Source organism: Gopherus flavomarginatus, chromosome 6 (genome assembly GCF_025201925.1).
Source record: "Gopherus flavomarginatus isolate rGopFla2 chromosome 6, rGopFla2.mat.asm, whole genome shotgun sequence".
NCBI classification, from domain to species: Eukaryota; Metazoa; Chordata; order Testudines; family Testudinidae; genus Gopherus; species Gopherus flavomarginatus.
The window spans coordinates 33,101,339-33,118,367 of record NC_066622.1 but is presented as its reverse complement, the minus strand read 5'-3'; the positions used below and the strand labels follow the sequence as shown (position 1 = coordinate 33,118,367).

Genomic DNA, 17,029 nt, shown 5'->3' with positions numbered 1-17,029 from the left:
GTTATTTTTAAACCATGGAAACTGACAAAGATCATTAGAAACTTAATAGAAATTCCTTCATTAGCATAAGTGTCGGAGATTAAAGGAAGAAATCTCTCTATTTCCTACCATCTACCCCCACCCCGCTCTGCTTTTGATGGAGAGAGAGGTAAAGGAACAGTCTTTATAGAGAACATTCGCCCACATGCCTGGCATGCAGCCCCATGTGGGGTGGGGGTGTACTTGGGAAGATCAGCTGGGGAAGGGGATTATTAAGGAATTGGCTGAGTGGGGCTATTGGAGAATCAGCTGCACAGGAGGGTGTGTATTGGCGGATCCTTTGGACTGGGGATGTTGGAGGATCAGTTGGGCAGGGGGTTGTTCATATTGTGGGTATTGGTTAGGCAGGGATGTACTGAAGGGTTGGTGGTCTGGAGGGTGTATTTTTGGGGGGAATGCATGGAGGGGAGATGTATGGAGGATAGTTTGGACTGGGGGATCAGTTAGGTCAGGGGGGTATTGGGGGAGATTGGCTGGGCAGGGGTGAATGGGTATATTGGAGGATTGGCAGGGTGGGGAGTGTGCTGGGGTATCAGCTGGATGGGAGTGTATTGGGGAATCAGCAGGGTGAGGGTGTACTATGGGAATCGGCTGGCTCATGAGGTTACACAGGGAGGATTGGCTGGGTGGGGATTATTGGGGGATCAGATGAGCAGGGGTAGGTACTGGGGTGATCAGCTGGGCAAGAGGTGTATTGGGAGGATTGATTGGGTGAGGGGTATATTGGTGTATGGGAGGATCAGCTGGCAGAGAGTTGTATTGGGACTGTTGGCTGGGCGGGAGTGTACAGGGGGTTTGGCTAGCTGAGGGGATCAGCTGGGCAGAGGGCTGTATTGAGGGATTGGCTGGGTGGGTGGGGGACATACCAGGGGATTGGCTGGGACGGGGGCTGTATGGGAGGATCAGCCGGGCGGAGACGGCATATGGAGGGATCGGCTGGACAAAGGGCTGTATTGGGGTTGGCTGGGCAGGGGAGCTGTACTGAGGAATCAGCTGGGTGGTGGGCATATGTGGGGATTGGGCAGGAGGTGTATGGGGATTTGGCTGGGTGGGGGATGTATTGGGGAATTGGCTGGATGGGTGGGGCATACAGGGTTATCGGGTGGGGGATGTACCAGGAGGATCAGCTGGCCAGGGGACATATGGGAGGATCAGTAGGATGCAGGAGTGCATGGGGGGATCGGCCGGGTGGGTGGAGGTATCGGGGTGGATCGGCTAGGTGGGGGGAATGCGGGGGAGCGGCTGGTTGTGGGGTATGCAGGGGGATCAGCTGGGAACAGGGTATACAAGGAGCGGCTGGGCGCGGGACTGTATTGGGGAATTGGCTGGGCAGGAGTTGTACAGGGGCAGCAGCTGGGCGGGGGATGTTTGGGAGGATCAGCTGGGCGGGGGGGCTGTATTGGGGAATTGGCTGGGTGGGGAGGGTGTACAGGGGGATTGGCTGGGCGGGGGTGCTGTATTGGGGAATTGGCTGGCTGGGGAGGGTGTACAGGGGGATTGGCTGGACGGAGGGGCTGTATTGGGGAATTGGCTGGGTGGGGAGGGTGTACAGGGGGATTGGCTGGGCGGGGGTGCTGTATTGGGGAATTGGCTGGGTGGGGAGGGTGTACAGGGGGATTGGCTGGGCGGGGGGGGCTGTATTGGGGAATTGGCTGGGTGGGCGCGGGGGCTGTATTGGGGAATTGACTGGGTGGGGAGGGTGTACAGGGGAATTGGCTGGGTGGGGAGGGTGTACAGGGGGATTGGGTGGGTGCGGGGGCTGTATTGGGGAATTGACTGGGTGGGGAGGGTGTACAGGGGGATTGGGTGGGCGCGGGGGCTGTATTGGGGAATTGGCTGGGTGGGGAGGGTGTACGGGGGGATTGGCTGGGCGGGGGGTCTGTATTGGGGAATTGGCTGGGTGGGAAGGGTGTACAGGGGGATTGGCTGCGCCGGGGGGCTGTATTCTGGAATTGGCTGGGTGGGGAGAGTGTACAGGGGAATCAGCTGGGTGGGGAGGGTGTACAGGGGGATTGGGTGGGCGCGGGGGCTGTATTGGGGAATTGACTGGGTGGGGAGGCTTTACAGGGGGATTGGCTGGGCGGGGGGTCTGTATTGGGGAATTGGCTGGGTGGGGAGGGTGTACAGGGGGATTGGCTGGGCAGGGGGGCTGTATTGGGGAATTGGCTGAGTGGGGAGGGTGTACAGGGGGATTGGCTGGGCGCGGGGGCTGTATTGGGGAATTGACTGGGTGGTGAGGGTGTACAGAGGGATTGGCTGGGTGGGGAGGGTGTACAGGGGGATTGGCTGGGCGCGGGGGCTGTATTGGGGAATTGACTGGGTGGGGAGGGTGTACAGGGGAATTGGCTGGGTGGGGAGGGTGTACAGGGGGATTGGGTGGGCGCGGGGGCTGTATTGGGGAATTGACTGGGTAGGGAGGGTGTACAGGGGGATTGGGTGGGCGCGGGGGCTGTATTGGGGAATTGACTGGGTGGGGAGGGTTTACAGGGGGATTGGCTGGGCGGGGGGGCTGTATTGGGGAATTGGCTGGGTGGGGAGGGTGTACAGGGGGATTGGCTGGGCGGGGGGGCTGTATTGGGGAATTGGCTGGGTGGGAAGGGTGTACAGGGGGATTGGCTGCGCCGGGGGGCTGTATTCTGGAATTGGCTGGGTGGGGAGAGTGTACAGGGGAATCGGCTGGGTGGGGAGGGTGTACAGGGACAGCGGCTGGGCGGGGGAAGGGCGGGCACTGTGGAATGTTGTAGTGTCATGAGGACGGGAGAACAGGAGTCAGGTCAAGTGGGCTCTCTTGGAGGGGGGTTTGGTGGTTCCAGCAGGGGGTGGGGCTGGGAGCCAGGACTCTGGTTCTATTCCTGGCTTTGGCTCTCATGAGTTAGAGCTGAGGTTGGGAGCCAGGACGCCAGGGTTCTATGGCTGTGGGGGAGGGGGGGACACAGTTCCAGCTAAGGACTGGGTTCTATTCCCCTCACCCTCCCTCCCCCGCTGCCTCCCATGGTGACTGACCCGCTGTCCTCTCCAATCTTGTGCCCCATTTCCCCATCTGTACAGCAGTGGGCGATGTGACATCCAGCCCCCCGGGGGCATGGTGAGGGGTAACAAGTGCCTGTGCAGTGCTGTGAGCCTGCAAAGCCCTAAGGAAGGCTGCAGTGGAGGGGACTCTGAAGCCTCCAGTGGGGAGGAGTCCCTGAAAACCCAGGCAGGAGAGTTTGGACGGAGAACTCACGCCACTGCCAGAACTGGGAATGGAACCCAGGAGTCCTGGCTCCAGCCTCCTGAGCTAACCACTAGACCCCACTCCTCTCCTAGAGCTGGGAAGGAAGAGTAATATGTGACTCCAGTACCACAGCCTAGGCTAGCCTGGTGCTGGGGCACTGTACCGCAGGGAGCAGAGTGGGAGCTTAGTAGGGGGCTCAGTCAGCACTGGCCCCAATTCCCCAGTGTGGCACTAGGGAGCACTGCACTGCAGGGAGCAGCATAGTGGGGGTCCTCAGGGGTCCCAGATTCTATATGGGCTACATGAGGCATCGCCCTGAGGTGGGGTGAGATGGGGGAGGGTTATGCTGACTGGTAGCTTAGCACACACTGGCCAGCACACATGGGGTGAGGTGCGTTGGAAGGGATGTGTTTGTGGCTGTCAGACGGCCCTCTGTGACGCCGATGGTTACAACCTTGTAACGGGAGAGCTCATAGGCAAGAGTAGTCTTGTACCTGGTGCCATTCGGTGTTCAGTCATCCCACACGCTCGAAGGCCTGGAGGTGGGGCCGTCAGGGCTGCGCTTTCCCTGAGCAGATGAAGCCAGATCAGAGGCTGTGGCTACACCACAAATTACTTCGGTATAACTGCGTCGCTCAGGGGAGTGAATAATCCACCTGTGTGTGTATGGATGGTATATGTCTGTGCGTGTGTTTGTGTGAGGCCGGGATGTGCATGTGTGAATGGATGATGTGTGTGTGGGTGGGTGGACGGGATATGCGTGTGTGTGTGTGTGTGCGTGTGTGAATGGACGGGATGTGCACATGTGTGTTTGTATGAACAAACAGGATGTGAATGTGTAAGTGTGAACGGACAAGATGTGCACGTGTGTGTGTGTGAATGGACAGGAGGTGCATGTGCATGCGTGTGTGTGTGTGAACAGACTGGCTGTCCATGTGTGTGTGTGAACAGATGGGGTGTATGTCTGTGTGTATGAACCGACAGGATGTGCACGTGTGTGTGTGAACAGACGGGATGTGTGTATCCGTGCAGCAGTTTTCCCACTTGCACAGTGTGTGGCACCTTTTGCCTGTAGCTGCCTTGGCCTCGCTTCAGTTTGCCTGCCACTCTATTCCACACCCCTCTTGTGTGTGCCATCCCAGGCCCCAGTCTCCCCTGCCTGCATGCCCAGCTGGCTCCTGTTAGCCAGCCCTGTGCTGCTGCCTGGCAGGTCGGCCCCTAACTGCCTGTCTGGCTCCGTGCCAATGGGCCTTTGTTGAGAGGCAGAGATCCAGTGAGGGCAGCGCAGCATTATCTGTCTGTCAGTGCCTAGCAACCTCTGCCGGTTCGCTTCACACACCCGCCTCTCCTGAGCCATTAGCCATGGGGAAGTGGCTGTGCTGACCCTGCAGAGGCCCCAATTACCTACCTGTCAGGTCAAGCTGCCTCTAGCTGCCAGCAAGGCCGGGCTCGGGAGGGGAGATGGGCACCGCCTGGCTTAGTGCCGGGGAAGGGAAGACAAGCCCCACACGGTGTAGTGCCAGGGAAGGGGAGACAGGCACTGCCTGACTTAGCACCGGGGAAGGGGATACAGGCCCCACGCGATGTAGTGCCCGGGAAGGGGAGACAGGCACTGCCTGGCTTAGCACCGGGGAAGGGGATACAGGCCCCATGTGGTGTAGCGCCGGGGAAGGGTATACAGGCCCCATGTGGCATAGTAGCGGGGAAGGGGATACAGGCCCCATGTGGTTAGTGCTGGGGAAGGGGATACAGGCCCTATGCGGCGTAGCGCCGGGGAAGGGGAGATGGGTACCACTTGGCTTAGCATCAGTGAAGGGGATACAGGCCCCATGTGGCATAGTGGCGGGGAAGTGGATACAGGCCCCATGCGGCATAGCACAGGGGAAGAGGAGATGGGCACCGCCTGGCTTAGCACCGGGGAAGGGGATACAGGCCCCATGTGGTGTAGCGCCGGGAAAGGGTATACTGGCCCCATGTGGCATGGTAGCGGGGAAGGGGATACAGGCCCCATGCGACGTAGCGCCGGGGAAGGAGATACAGGCCCCATGTGGTGTAGCACCGGAGAAGGGTATACAGGCCCCATGTGGCATAGTGGCGGGGAAGGGGATACAGGCCCCACGTGGCGTAGCGCCGGGGAAGGGTATACAGGCCCCATGCGGCATAGCGACGGTGAAGGGGATACAGGCCCCATGCGGCATAGCGCCGGGGAAGGGGAGACGGGTACCACCTGGCTTAGGACCGATGAAGGGGATACAGGCCCCAAGCGGCGTAGCACTGGGGAAAGGGATACAGGCCCCATGCGGCATAGTGGTGGGGAAGGGAATACAGGCCCGCACACATAAACACACACACCTCTCTCCCTACCCCCCACAGCTCCCCCCCATGAGGTATAGGAGTATTAGGGCAACTTGGTCCAGATTTCCCTGTCTTTGGCTACTGCCAGACAAACCCTTCAGCACCAGCAGCCCCCGCCCCCCCTAATGCAGGGATGCTCCCCCCAGCAGAACAATGCCCTCTCTGGGCCAGGAACAGGCAAGGACACTGCCCATGATTTGCCTTCCACATGCACCATCCTAGATGCCTTAACCAAGCAGCCAGGGGTGCAGCGGCTCCCCCTTCCTTGGGGCGGTGGGCAGACCCCCCCCGCCAAGTCTCCCAGTCTATAGGGCAATGCAGAATTGATTGCCAGGACAGCTCCCAAGGAGAGAGGACGACCATTCATCGCCCACGGACAGCCTAGACCCTGTGCCCTGCAGCTCGTTAAACCTCCCCAGCACTTTCTCTAATAGCCGGGGCATGAACCCCAGCGCCTGGGCGGCTAATTGCATCCCAGCTTCCCTTCAATTGCCTCTGCAGTGCACACAAAGGGAGCCTTCCCATCGCCTGTTGTTACACGGGGATGTTAAAGGGCCCCCGGAGCCCCACCCCAGAGGCAGCTGCATCTCAGCCATGGGCGAGGGATCCCTGTATAAACAACCCCTGCGCCCCACCCCAGAGGTGGCTGCTGTCCTCTCTTCTCCCTCCCAACACTCCTATAGACTCTTTCTTTCTCTCCTTTTTAGCTCATCCCCCTTTCCAGCTCCTAATGGGGAGATGAATTATTTAGCACCATGGCCCCTTCTCCAGAAAAAGTGCCAGAGCTGGCGTGTTCCCACTTCAGTGACCTACATTCCCCTGCCAGACCCAGCCTCCTCCCCCATCACTGGCACCTCTCCCCACCGGGAGAAGGACAGAGATGGAGTGCCTGTCCCCCACCCCTATACCCATTTGCTAGCCAACACCCCCTCCTGTCTATCCCCCCCTTAAAGCCAAAGTGCCAGGACCTCAGCTCGAGAGCAGCACCTGCCTTAGGATATGAATTGGGGCTTGAAGGGACACAGAAGGGCCCCTCAGAACCAGGCACCATGGGGGAGAGCGTTAGACCTGGAAGGAGTCTAATTCTGCCACCCCTGATTTCCACTGAGACACACTAGGGTCTGTTGGGTCAGAGCCAGAGGGGGCTGGGATTCGGGACTCCTGGCTTCTTATTCTGGCTCTGTGAGGGGTGTGGGGTCTAGTGGTTAGAGTAGGGACACTGGTTTAGTCTCTGCCTCTGTGCCCCTTGGTTGTTTATCAGCTCTGCTCCCTTCCCCCACAATCCGGGCAGTGCATTGGCCAGAGCCAGGAGTGCAGCTACTGAAGGAATCGATACCCTGGCTTGGGGGGGCTGTGGGAGCAGGGGAGGGGAGAGCTCAGGGGAGGAAGGGTGCTGTGGGAGTGGAGGGGAGGAGGGGTTGTAAGAACAAAGGGCATTGCGGGGGGCTGGCATCTGGCTGTAGAGTGGGATGGATATTAAATATAATGCTGCAGGAATCGCCACCTGCTGCCGCTGCTTTCCGTCAGCTCAGCTATTTTGAATCCACTGCCAGGAAGGGGTGTGAATGCAGAGGCGGCTGAGTGCTAAAGGGGTGGGGCTGGGAGTCAGCATCAGGACACCTGGGTTCTATCCCCAGCTCTGGGAGGCAATCTGCTTTGTTATTTCAGGGTCACACATCAGCACTGGGGTGCATACACAGCTTTATTATTGTAGGGTCTTTGAGAGTGCTGGGGCTCCAAGGGCTGGTGTGTTACTGTAGGGGTCTCTCTGCAGGCCCGGGACTGTGCAAGCCGAGGTGTTATTGTAGGGGTCTGTCTAATGCTGGGGCTGCACTGGCTGGTGTGTTATTTTAGAACTCTTTAATGTTAAGGCTCTGTGGGCTGGTGTGTTTTTCTAGGGTCTCTCAAGCCCTGGGGCTCTGTGCACTGGTGTGTTATTGTAGGGTTTCTCAAGCCCTGGGGCTCTGTGGGCTGGTGTGTTTTTCTAGGGTCTCTCAAGCCCTGGGGCTCTGTGGGCTGGTGTGTTATTGTAGCGTCTCTCAAGCCCTGGGGCTCTGTGGGCTGGTGTGTTATTGTAGGGTCTCTCAAGCCCTAGGGCTCTGTGGGCCGGTGTGTTATTGTAGGGTCTCTCAAGCCCTGGGCTCTGTGGGCCGGTGTGTTAGTCTAGGGTCGCCCCTGGACTGTGAGCCAGAAATGCCATGCAGGCAGGAGCCATGCCCTCTCCTTGTTCCCAGCCCTGCAGCCCTCCTTCCCATGGTGCCCGGCTGCCATCTCTCCCTCTGCCTGTTGCCATCACATTCATGGATCTTCAGCAGAGCCTCTGTGGCCCTGGGACTGATCGTTTTCAAGGTAATCACTGCTGTGACAGTGATGGATGGAGGGGAAACCATAGAGCAGGGCCACTTCCACCCCCCCACAGCACTCCCCTTCCCCCTCCTTCCAACACAGAGAGATAATCAGCCCCTACACCCACGCACCCCAACCCTGCCCCAGGGCAGCGCTACCAGGCACTCTCCCCTCACTACCAGTGCCAGCCCAAAGCTCTAGTGGGGCACTGCTGCAGGGAGCAGGGTGGGGACCAGTAGGAGGTGCTCTGCCCTCACCATCCGTGTTAACCTCAAAGCCCCAGAGTGGTGCTAGGGGTTGCTGCACTGCAGGAGGAGGCTGTCACAGGCTCGGGGCTGTGCCCGCGGGTTTGGAACAGTCTCTTGGAGGAGCCACTTCACTGTGCCAGACCCCAGGGCTCTCACTCTTCCTCCAGGGCAGGCCACAAGGCCTCCCACTGCTGAAACTCACCCTCGGGGGTCCGGCCCTCCTGCTTCCCCCTGAGCTCTGCCCAGTAAGTCCCGCTGAGACAGGCTCCTGGCAGAGTCTTGGCCACCCCTCAGGACTGATGCCCCTCAGCCGGCATTTCCAGTGACCCTCAAGCAGCTTCCCCAGGACAGTTGGTTTATTAGTCACCTGGTGCCATCAGAGGCAGCCCGTGGCTTAGCACAGAGAGCTGAAGGTTAAAGCACTGTCCATTCTGCTCAGCCTAGTACCCGGCCCCGGGGTCAGGATCTATCTGTCTGTCTGCACGCCTCGGCCTGTTCCCAGGTGGGAGCTGCCAGCTTCCTCCAGCAGCCAGCTCTTCTCCTCCAGCTCCCCTTCCAGTCCTTTCTTCTCCAGCTGGGGTCTCGGCTCACTTCCCTGCTGGCAGTGTGGATCCCTGAGTCACTGGGGCTGGCCTGGTCTCTGGCCCCTTGTTCTGGGTCGGTTACAGCTGGTTCCTGGAGGCCTGTGTTCATGCCGCCCAGACAGGGAGGTGACACTCGCCCCTGTGTCCCCTAGGGCTTGTCTACAATAGAAACACTACAGCTGCACCTATGCTGCTGCAGCACTTCCGAATAGACACTACCTGCGTGGCGGGAGGGGTGTCCCCAGTGTAAGTAATGCACCTCCCCAAGAGGCAGGACCTAGCACTGCCTACACCAGGGTTAGGTTGGCTTAACTATGTCTCTCAGGGGGTGGATTTTTCACACTCCTGAGCGATGTAGTTGGGTCAGTGTAACTTTTAGTGTGACCCCCTTGCCATCGGGTAGCCATGCAACGTATAGGGAGGGGAAACTGAGGCGCACATAGGCATCCTAAACAATATTATGAAAATTCCCACTTCCTCCCAGGGGCTCCATAGGGGGCACTCTCCCCTGTTGTCAGTACTGACCCAGTGTGGTGCTATGCTGCAGGGAGTGGGGTGGGGGCTCCTGGTACACTCCTCTGAGGCACTCAGGAGTGAGAGGCACCTCTCCACCTCCTGCCCTTCACATGAACCAGGCCTGCTGTAGCTCTGCTCCCTGCACCCACCGGCCTCTGGCCACAGACAAGCTCTGACTTCCAGGTCTCCGCAGCCCTCACCTCACTTGAGCCAGCTAGTGACAGACACACACCAGCCCCCAAGCCCCTCTGCCAGCGGGCCCCTCTGCAGCACCCAGCCCATCACTGGACACTCACTGAAATAACTAGGTACACCATCTCCAGAGAGACCGCATGTGCACAGCTCAGGATCAGGGCAGCCCAGCGCTGGAAATGACCGACCGGGGAAGTGAGTGGTTAAGATCTGAGAGCTAGTGAGCAAAGATGATAAGACCACCAGGTTGTGGGGGAAATGGGGGATAACATGCTTCCTGGAGCCTGAACTGAACCTGAACATGCTAAAATCCTTGTCTGAGCCATTTCGCACCTACAGCAGCCTCCCAACATCAAGAGCCCCCACGGCCAGCAGCCAACTTTCAGGAACACACAAAGCCTTCTCCCATTGGCTCTCCTGGAGGTGGATGAGAAAGGGGACGCCTTCCTTCCTTGTCTAGTCCAGCACACCTTGGCGGTGTCCCTTTGGCAGCACGCCCCAGAGAAGATGCTTCTCCCTTGCTTGCTGTCTGGTGCACCCGCCCCCGTCACCCCCGGTGGTTTCATGTGCCCCCAGCCAATTTTTCCGGTTCCCTTCACAAGCAAAGGGGGCTTCTGTTGTGTTGACGTCACAGGGCTGCACTTACCTCAGAGACAGGCCGAGCAGAATCGATGTGCACCTGTCTGCCAGAAGAGCTGTTTGTCCACTCTGCCTTGTTACCTACTTCCTAGCATCAGTTCAGATCTGTACACAGGTCCCTGGGCAACGTCAGTAAGAGCAAGGCCCCAAATAGCTTCGGCTTTCCCTCGATACCTTACAAGACACCATCTGGATAAGCATAGTGACAGCAGTGTGTTGGGTGCAGAGAGTTTGTCAGGCCTGATAGGAACTGCTGACACAGAGTAGTAAATCCTTAGCCAGCTGACACCAACGTTCCTCTGTGTCACAGCTCCCTCCGGCAGTCTCAGTTGGATACAGGATTCTGCTTCTTGCTCCAGCTAGATGTGCATCATTCTGTGTGACTGTAAATAGGGTTTGCGCCCCACCCCAGAGGTGGCTGCATCTCAGCACCAGGCAAAGGATCCCTATATATACAACCGCTGAGCCTTACCCCAGATGCAGCTGCATCTCAGCACTGAGCACCATGTGGAACATCTTGTGCCAGTAGTTGGTGGGTGGTATAACCTCATGCAGCTCCTAACCTTATTTCCCTCCCTTCACAATCCCACCTCTAGTTCACTGCCATTGTGTATGTACCACTTGCCAGTGCAGCACAGGTCCAGCCCACTGGGGTGCCAGGAGACACCGTGGGGCAGAGGGCTCTGTCCACCGTGGGTTGCAGCCAGTGGAGCTGCACTGGAGGGCATTGGGGGTTAGGGGAGACTTAGGTGGCCAGGCCTGGCTCTGGGAGATCCATGGAGCCGTCAGACAGCTCAGCCTCACAGTTTCTCAACGGATTCCCAGTTGATCTCTCTCTGCCTCACAGTTAGAGGGTGCTTGTGGGGGCTATGACTGGTGAGCCTGAGGCGCCACAGACACAGCAGCAGAAATGGCAGAGGGGTGGGAAACAGCGCTAAAGCCTGATTGGAGGGTAGGCAGTTCTAGCCCACATCTGGGAGGGAGTTGGGCAGGGATTGGAGCCAGGATTCCTGGGTTCTAGTCCTGGCTCTGGAAGAGTGGGATCTGGTGGGTTAGAGTAGTGGGGCTGGGAGGCAGGACTCTTGGGTTCTCTCCCCAGCTCTGGGAAGGAAGTGGGGTCTGGTGATTAGGGACTGTCAGGATCCCTCCCCTCGCAGAGCAAGGAACCCAGGAGTCCTGGCTCCCCCTGTCTGTGATTGTCCTCTCCAGAGTCTTGTCTGACTCCCCACATCTGCCCACCGTGCACCTAGCCGAGTTCCTTTGTAGGCCTAGCAGAACACTCCACCATGAATCTGCTGTCGGTGCTGGACCTGATGGATGGGCCCTGATCACTGGGGACAGGAACAGCTGTGCAGGGGGCAGCAAATGGAGTGGTGCAGGGGGCTGGGTTATTCTGGCGAGAGCTGAAGGAGCTTTTAGAAGGTAGTGCAGGAAACGTTGCCGATCTCATGTCGGAGTCAATTCCTGTCAGTGAGATTAGTGGGGGGAGGGGAGGAGATGTCTGGGAACTTGCCGCTGAGAGATGGGGGTCTGACAGTGCCAGTACGGTCCTCGGGGCAATTGGAGAGTGGGAAGCAATTGTGTGTGTGTGTTTGTGCAAGTGTGTTTGCATTGGAATCGGTGGGTGGGTATATTGCATTGGTGAGTATGTGTGCAGTTGTGATTTTGCATTAGAATGTATGGGAGGAGTTGTGTTTGTGTTGGGGAGCATGTGTGCCATTTGTGCATGTATGCATTGGTGCCTTTGTGGGTGTGGATGTTTGTGTTAGCCTGTGATTGCGTGTTTGCATCTGTATGCGTGCAGGTGTGTTTACATTTGTCTAGTTGCGTGTGTGTGTGTATGGAAATCAGGTCTGAACACACACACATCTATGTTTGTAGGTATCCCAGATCTGAATGCTTGCACGTGTGCATGTGAGCACACCTGCATGTGTGCATTTACATCCACCCTGGTGAGTGTTTCTTTGAGTGAGAGTGTGGTGATATTTGTGCCTTTGCATTTGGCCAGGATCCCTGTGCGTTTGTGCTGGGTGTGCAGTTGCGGTTGGCTGTGTCTGTGCTTGTGTTTGCAGTTGCCGTGTGCATGTGAGTTCATTCCCCATGTTTGTGAGGGGCAGATAGAGAATTGGGAGAATGGGGGACTCAGCTGGAACCAGGGCCGGCTCCAGGGTTTTTGCCGCCCCAAGCAGCGAAAGAAAAAAAAAAGCTGCAATGGTGATCTGCAGCTCTACCGCCACCGCTTCAGTCTTCAGCGGCAAGTCCTTCGCTCCGAGAGGGAGTGAGGAACCCACCACCGAATGGCTGCCGAAGAGCCGGACATGCCGCCTCTTTCCGTTGGCCGCCCTAAGCACCTGCTTGTTGGGCTGGTGCCTGTAGCCGACCCTGGCTGGAACCCCTCCCCCCATTATTCCTCTTTGCATTTCCCCCACCCCCTGTCCATAAGAACAGCCATATTGGGTCAGCCCAGTGGTCCATCTAGCCAAGTGTCCTGTCTTCTGACTGCCCAATGCCAGGTGCTTCAGAAGGGGTGGACAGAACAGGAAATCATCAAGTGATCCATCCCCTGTCACCCATTCCCAGCTTCTGGCAAACCCTAGATCAAACCCTACCTAGGGTAACATCATCCCTCCTCAATACTTCCCACTGGATTCAGGATTCTCCTGCACTTCCTGTCCCAAACTCATGCAGCATTGCTGTATGCTGTTAAACAGATACTGCCCTAACCTAGGAGCTGTTCTCAACTCAAGGCAAGGGATCCCTCTCTTAGCAGCCCCAGGGTCCCCCTCGAGGCAGCGAGAACAGGGCCATCCATGTGTACAGGGTGAGTATCACATGGCACCCTGGGCCTCTTTGCAGGGGAAGGCACTAGAGCGGTGCAGGATACTGCGCTTAGCACGATGGTGCTTAGAGAGCCCTCGGCCACATCTGTAGCAGCCTCTGGACTCCTGGCCCTCTAGCACGGCCGGGCATGGCCGGGGCTCCCAGCCGCTCTGTGGTAGGTGCTACTAATTGCTCCTGAGTTGGAGTTTGTTTTTTGCAAAATATTTTTAAAAACCACTTGGAGGAATTTTCAGCCCGGCCCATCTTCCAACTGGGCTAGGAACAGACACATGCATGCCAGCTGCCTTCCACTATCATGAGTGCTTGCGGTGTTTGTTAATTGCTAAGTGGCACCAGTTAAATCCCCCCCACAAACCGACCGTGGTAATAGTGTGTGAGCTGTGGCTGAGGGGGGCTGGAGCTATTTGCATAGGCTATGAGGTGGGGGGGGGAGGGGTGTTGGTGCTGGATGGCATCCGAGCTGGCTATGCCCAAGCTGGCTGGCTGGTGCTCTGGGCTGTCTGCGCTGGTGCTTTGCCAGCTGTCTATGGGGGAGGCTCAGGCTCTGGCATGTTCATGCCATGTCTCTCCCATCACGCTCAGGGGAGGCAGAGGGGAATGGAAGGCCTGTTTGACCCCTGAGCTCCCTGCTGAGGGAGGATTTATATTGAGGGTACCTTGGGGCTGGGCTGAGACCCAGCAAGCCTCTTACTAATGGGCCACTTGCTGTGGCTGGGCTGAGGTAGAGGGCGGGGGCGCTCTTTGGCCTGATCACTTCTTGAGTGAAGGAGACATAGCTGCTGCTCTGGAAGAGAGGTGGGCTGAGGGCTGTTGGGTGGGACTGAGCAGCAGTGGCAGAGCTGTGAGGGGGAGTCCGGGACTGGAATTGCAGGGAGGAGGGCAAGATTGAAGTGCATTAGCCATATCTTCAGCTGTTCCTGGGGTCTATCCCCAGCTCTGGGAGGGGAGTGGGGCCTGGTGGGTTAGAGAGGGGGGTTAGGAGTCAGGACTCCTGGGTTCTACTGAGTAGCCTTGTCTGAGTTGTTCTCTAGGATCCCCTTTTACTAACCTTGTGTGTGTCTTTCTCTCTCTCTCGTCTCCCCAGCTGGCACTACATACATCTTTGGGAAGGGCGGGGCGCTTATCACCTACACCTGGCCACCCAACGACCGGCCCAGCACACGAGCCGACCGGCTGGCCGTGGGCTTCAGCACGCACCAGAAGAATGCCATTCTGGTGCGGGTGGACAGCGCCTCCGGGCTGGGGGACTATCTGCAGCTGCACATAGTAAGGAGAACCTGCACTTGGGGGGCTGCCGGCGGAGGTGCAGGGGGCCGGCAGTGGCAGGGAGAGCACTGCTCAGGTCTGCACCCTGTAACTGGAACCCATCCCCCTGAAAACCTGACCCTAGTGCTTCCTCCAGAGCCTGGGACCTCCCCTGCTGCCTCTCAGCAGCTTGGACTGAGCCCCTTCTTTAATCCCCCAAAGCTGCAATCTGACCCCCCACTCGGAGGAAGCTGGTTCCTCAGTCGTTTGCCACCCAAACGCTCAGACTCAACCCAACTCCCAAACCTCTGCTCCCAGAGGCTCAAACCCAACCCAGGCCCTGATAGCAAGTTTGGGGGGATAGTTTGTGCCGTCTCTAGTGTCTCTGGAGGAGAGTGTTGGAGTTGGGGGCCCTGTGTGGGGAGGTCTGGCAGGGTAGGGGGGTCAGCTGTCCCCCCTCCACCCCCAGCGTAACACTGGCTCAGAATATGGTTGCATCCCTTGCTGCACACTGCTTCTCTGTGCAGCTGCCCTGGGGCACAGCTGCCTGGGTGCATGTTGTGCCCGAAGCATCAGGCACCTGCTTGGCTCTGCCAGTGCCTGGCTGGGGCCTTGTCTGCATCAGACTGGGGCAGTCACCCCCCATCCCCCACTCATGGCAAGTGCTGTGAGCGATGCCAGGGCATCTCCACACACTCCAGGGCTGGGCTCACAGTGCCCTCATCTGACTTCCTCACACTCATGCCAGTGCCCTGATGATCGCTGCCCCTGGTGGGGCCCGAGGAGGCCAGTGCTTAGGGTGACCAGACGTCCTAATAACATCGGTACTGTTCCGATATTTAGTTATTTGTCCCACGTCCCAACCATTTGTCGCAATTTGATGCACTCTGGCTTTTTTTTTTTTTTTTTTTGCTTCAGCTGCGCCCCCTCCATCTCCCCCCACGTGTCCTGATATTTTGTTCTTGTTATCTGGTCACCCTACTGGAGCTAGTGCAACGACATGCCATCTGTGCTGTCCTTCACCCTGGCATTGGGGCACCTCCCACACGTCAGGGTGGCAAAGCGAAGTCTCTGCTGGAGGCGGGGGTTGCTGGGAATTCCATGCTGCTTCTTTGTGGACAGCTCTCCCCAGGGCAGCCCTGGGGGCTGGAGCCCCCCTCGGCACCGTCCCCAGATCCCCCATGCCTCTGGCCAAGGCTGTGTCGCTCATGGAAAAGTGTGGTCTAGAGGGGAGCATGGGGTGGGAGATGGGCCCATGAGTGTGATCTGGAGAATAGGGGTTAAGGGCGATACCGGGCTGGATGGGCCCAGAGGTCTGATCTGTGGGGGCAGGGACCGGGGGGTACTAGGCTGGATGGGCCCAGGGGTCTGATCTGGAGGGGCAGGGACTGGGGGGTACTAGGCTGGATAGGCCCAGGGGTCTGATCTGGAGGGGCAGGGACTGGGGAGTACCAGGCTAGATGGGCCCAGAGGTCTGATCTTAGGGGGCAGGGACTGGGGGATACTAGGCTGGATGGGCCCAGAGATCTGATCTGGAGGGGCAGGGACTTGGGGGGTACCAGACTGGATGGGCCCAGAGGTCTGATCTGGAGGGACAGGGACGGGGGGTACTAGGCTGGATGGGCCCAGGGGTCTGATCTAGGGGAGCAGGGAGGGCAAGGGATACTGGGCTGGATGGGCCCAGGGGGTTGATGGAATACATAGCACCCTCTGTTGACTCAGTCTGTGCATTGCACTATCACCAGCTGAGTTTGCTTCAGGACAGATGTTGAGAGCAGCAGCACACACGCCGCATTCTGTTCCACTGCCCGCCCCACGTGCTCTGCAACTGAACACACGCCCACTCTCCCGCACTGCACACATGCCCCTGCACACATGTACACCACTCTGGAATAAGCAGGAGCTCCCCTCACAGTCAGTGTTTCTGCCCCGCTCTCTGCAGCACCCCCTGCAGGGAGAGGCCAGATTTGCTGCCAGTTGTTTACCCTGCCTAGGGGCAGCTGTCTCCCATTACCAATGGTGTGTGTCATGTAGGCTGCAGGCAGCTCATCGGTCGCTTTCATCTTTGTTAATATTTATGTGTTAACAGCTGTGGGTGGAAGAAGGCGCTTGGTACTTACTACAATCTGGGGCGGGGGAGATGATTCTCTACCAGCATCTGTGTGTGTCAAAAGGGACCGCTATGGGGATAGATTGCACATGTTAGGGGTAGGGGCATGGGCCTTTCCCCTCTAGGGGCCAGCGGGTCCGATTAGGCAGAGGACTGGTTCAGGGGGCATGGGGTTGTCTGCGCCAGAGGCTGCACATTGCTAGGTGTGTTACAGTGGCAGCAACAGGCCCTGACTGAGGGAGCAGCCCCATTGTGCTGGGCTCTGCACAGATGCATAGTGAGAGACCGTCCGTGCCCCAGAACCCCTGGGTTCTACCCTCAGCTCTGGGAGGGAAGTGGTTACAGGGGGCACAGGACTCCTGTTCCCTGCTCTGCTGACTGCAGCTGTCTGGTGGGGGAAGGAGTGGGGAGCTGGGCACCAGTATTGGCACTGTATCAAGGGCACCATTGTCTCTGCGATTGCCCCGTGGCATGCACTGGGCCCAGGCACCTCAGCTAATGCTGTGTGGCAGTGGGGAGCAGCCATGCTGGCTGGGGGAGTGGCCAGCGTGTCAGGAACGACTGCTCGGCCCCTGCGCGGGCTCTAGCACACTCTCCTCCCGTCTGCCTCCTCGTCACAACCCCGCCAGGCTAACACGGGCCGACAGCCTAACCTGGTGGCACGGAGCTGCCTGTCTCATCTCACACGGCTCCCGCAGAG

At 58.4% G+C, this 17,029-nt stretch overlaps 1 protein-coding gene across 26 annotated transcripts in view; it reads left to right on the top strand.

Annotated features, from left to right (window-relative positions):
- Positions 1-17,029, top strand: part of NRXN2 (neurexin 2) — a 340,672-nt gene that overhangs the window by 241,350 nt on the left and 82,293 nt on the right. For all 26 annotated transcript variants that reach the window (XM_050958842.1, XM_050958853.1, XM_050958848.1 and 23 more), the window contains one exon: positions 14,059-14,240. In XM_050958842.1, coding sequence (XP_050814799.1) covers positions 14,059-14,240 — 182 coding nt within the window. The remainder of the gene's footprint in view (positions 1-14,058; positions 14,241-17,029) is intronic.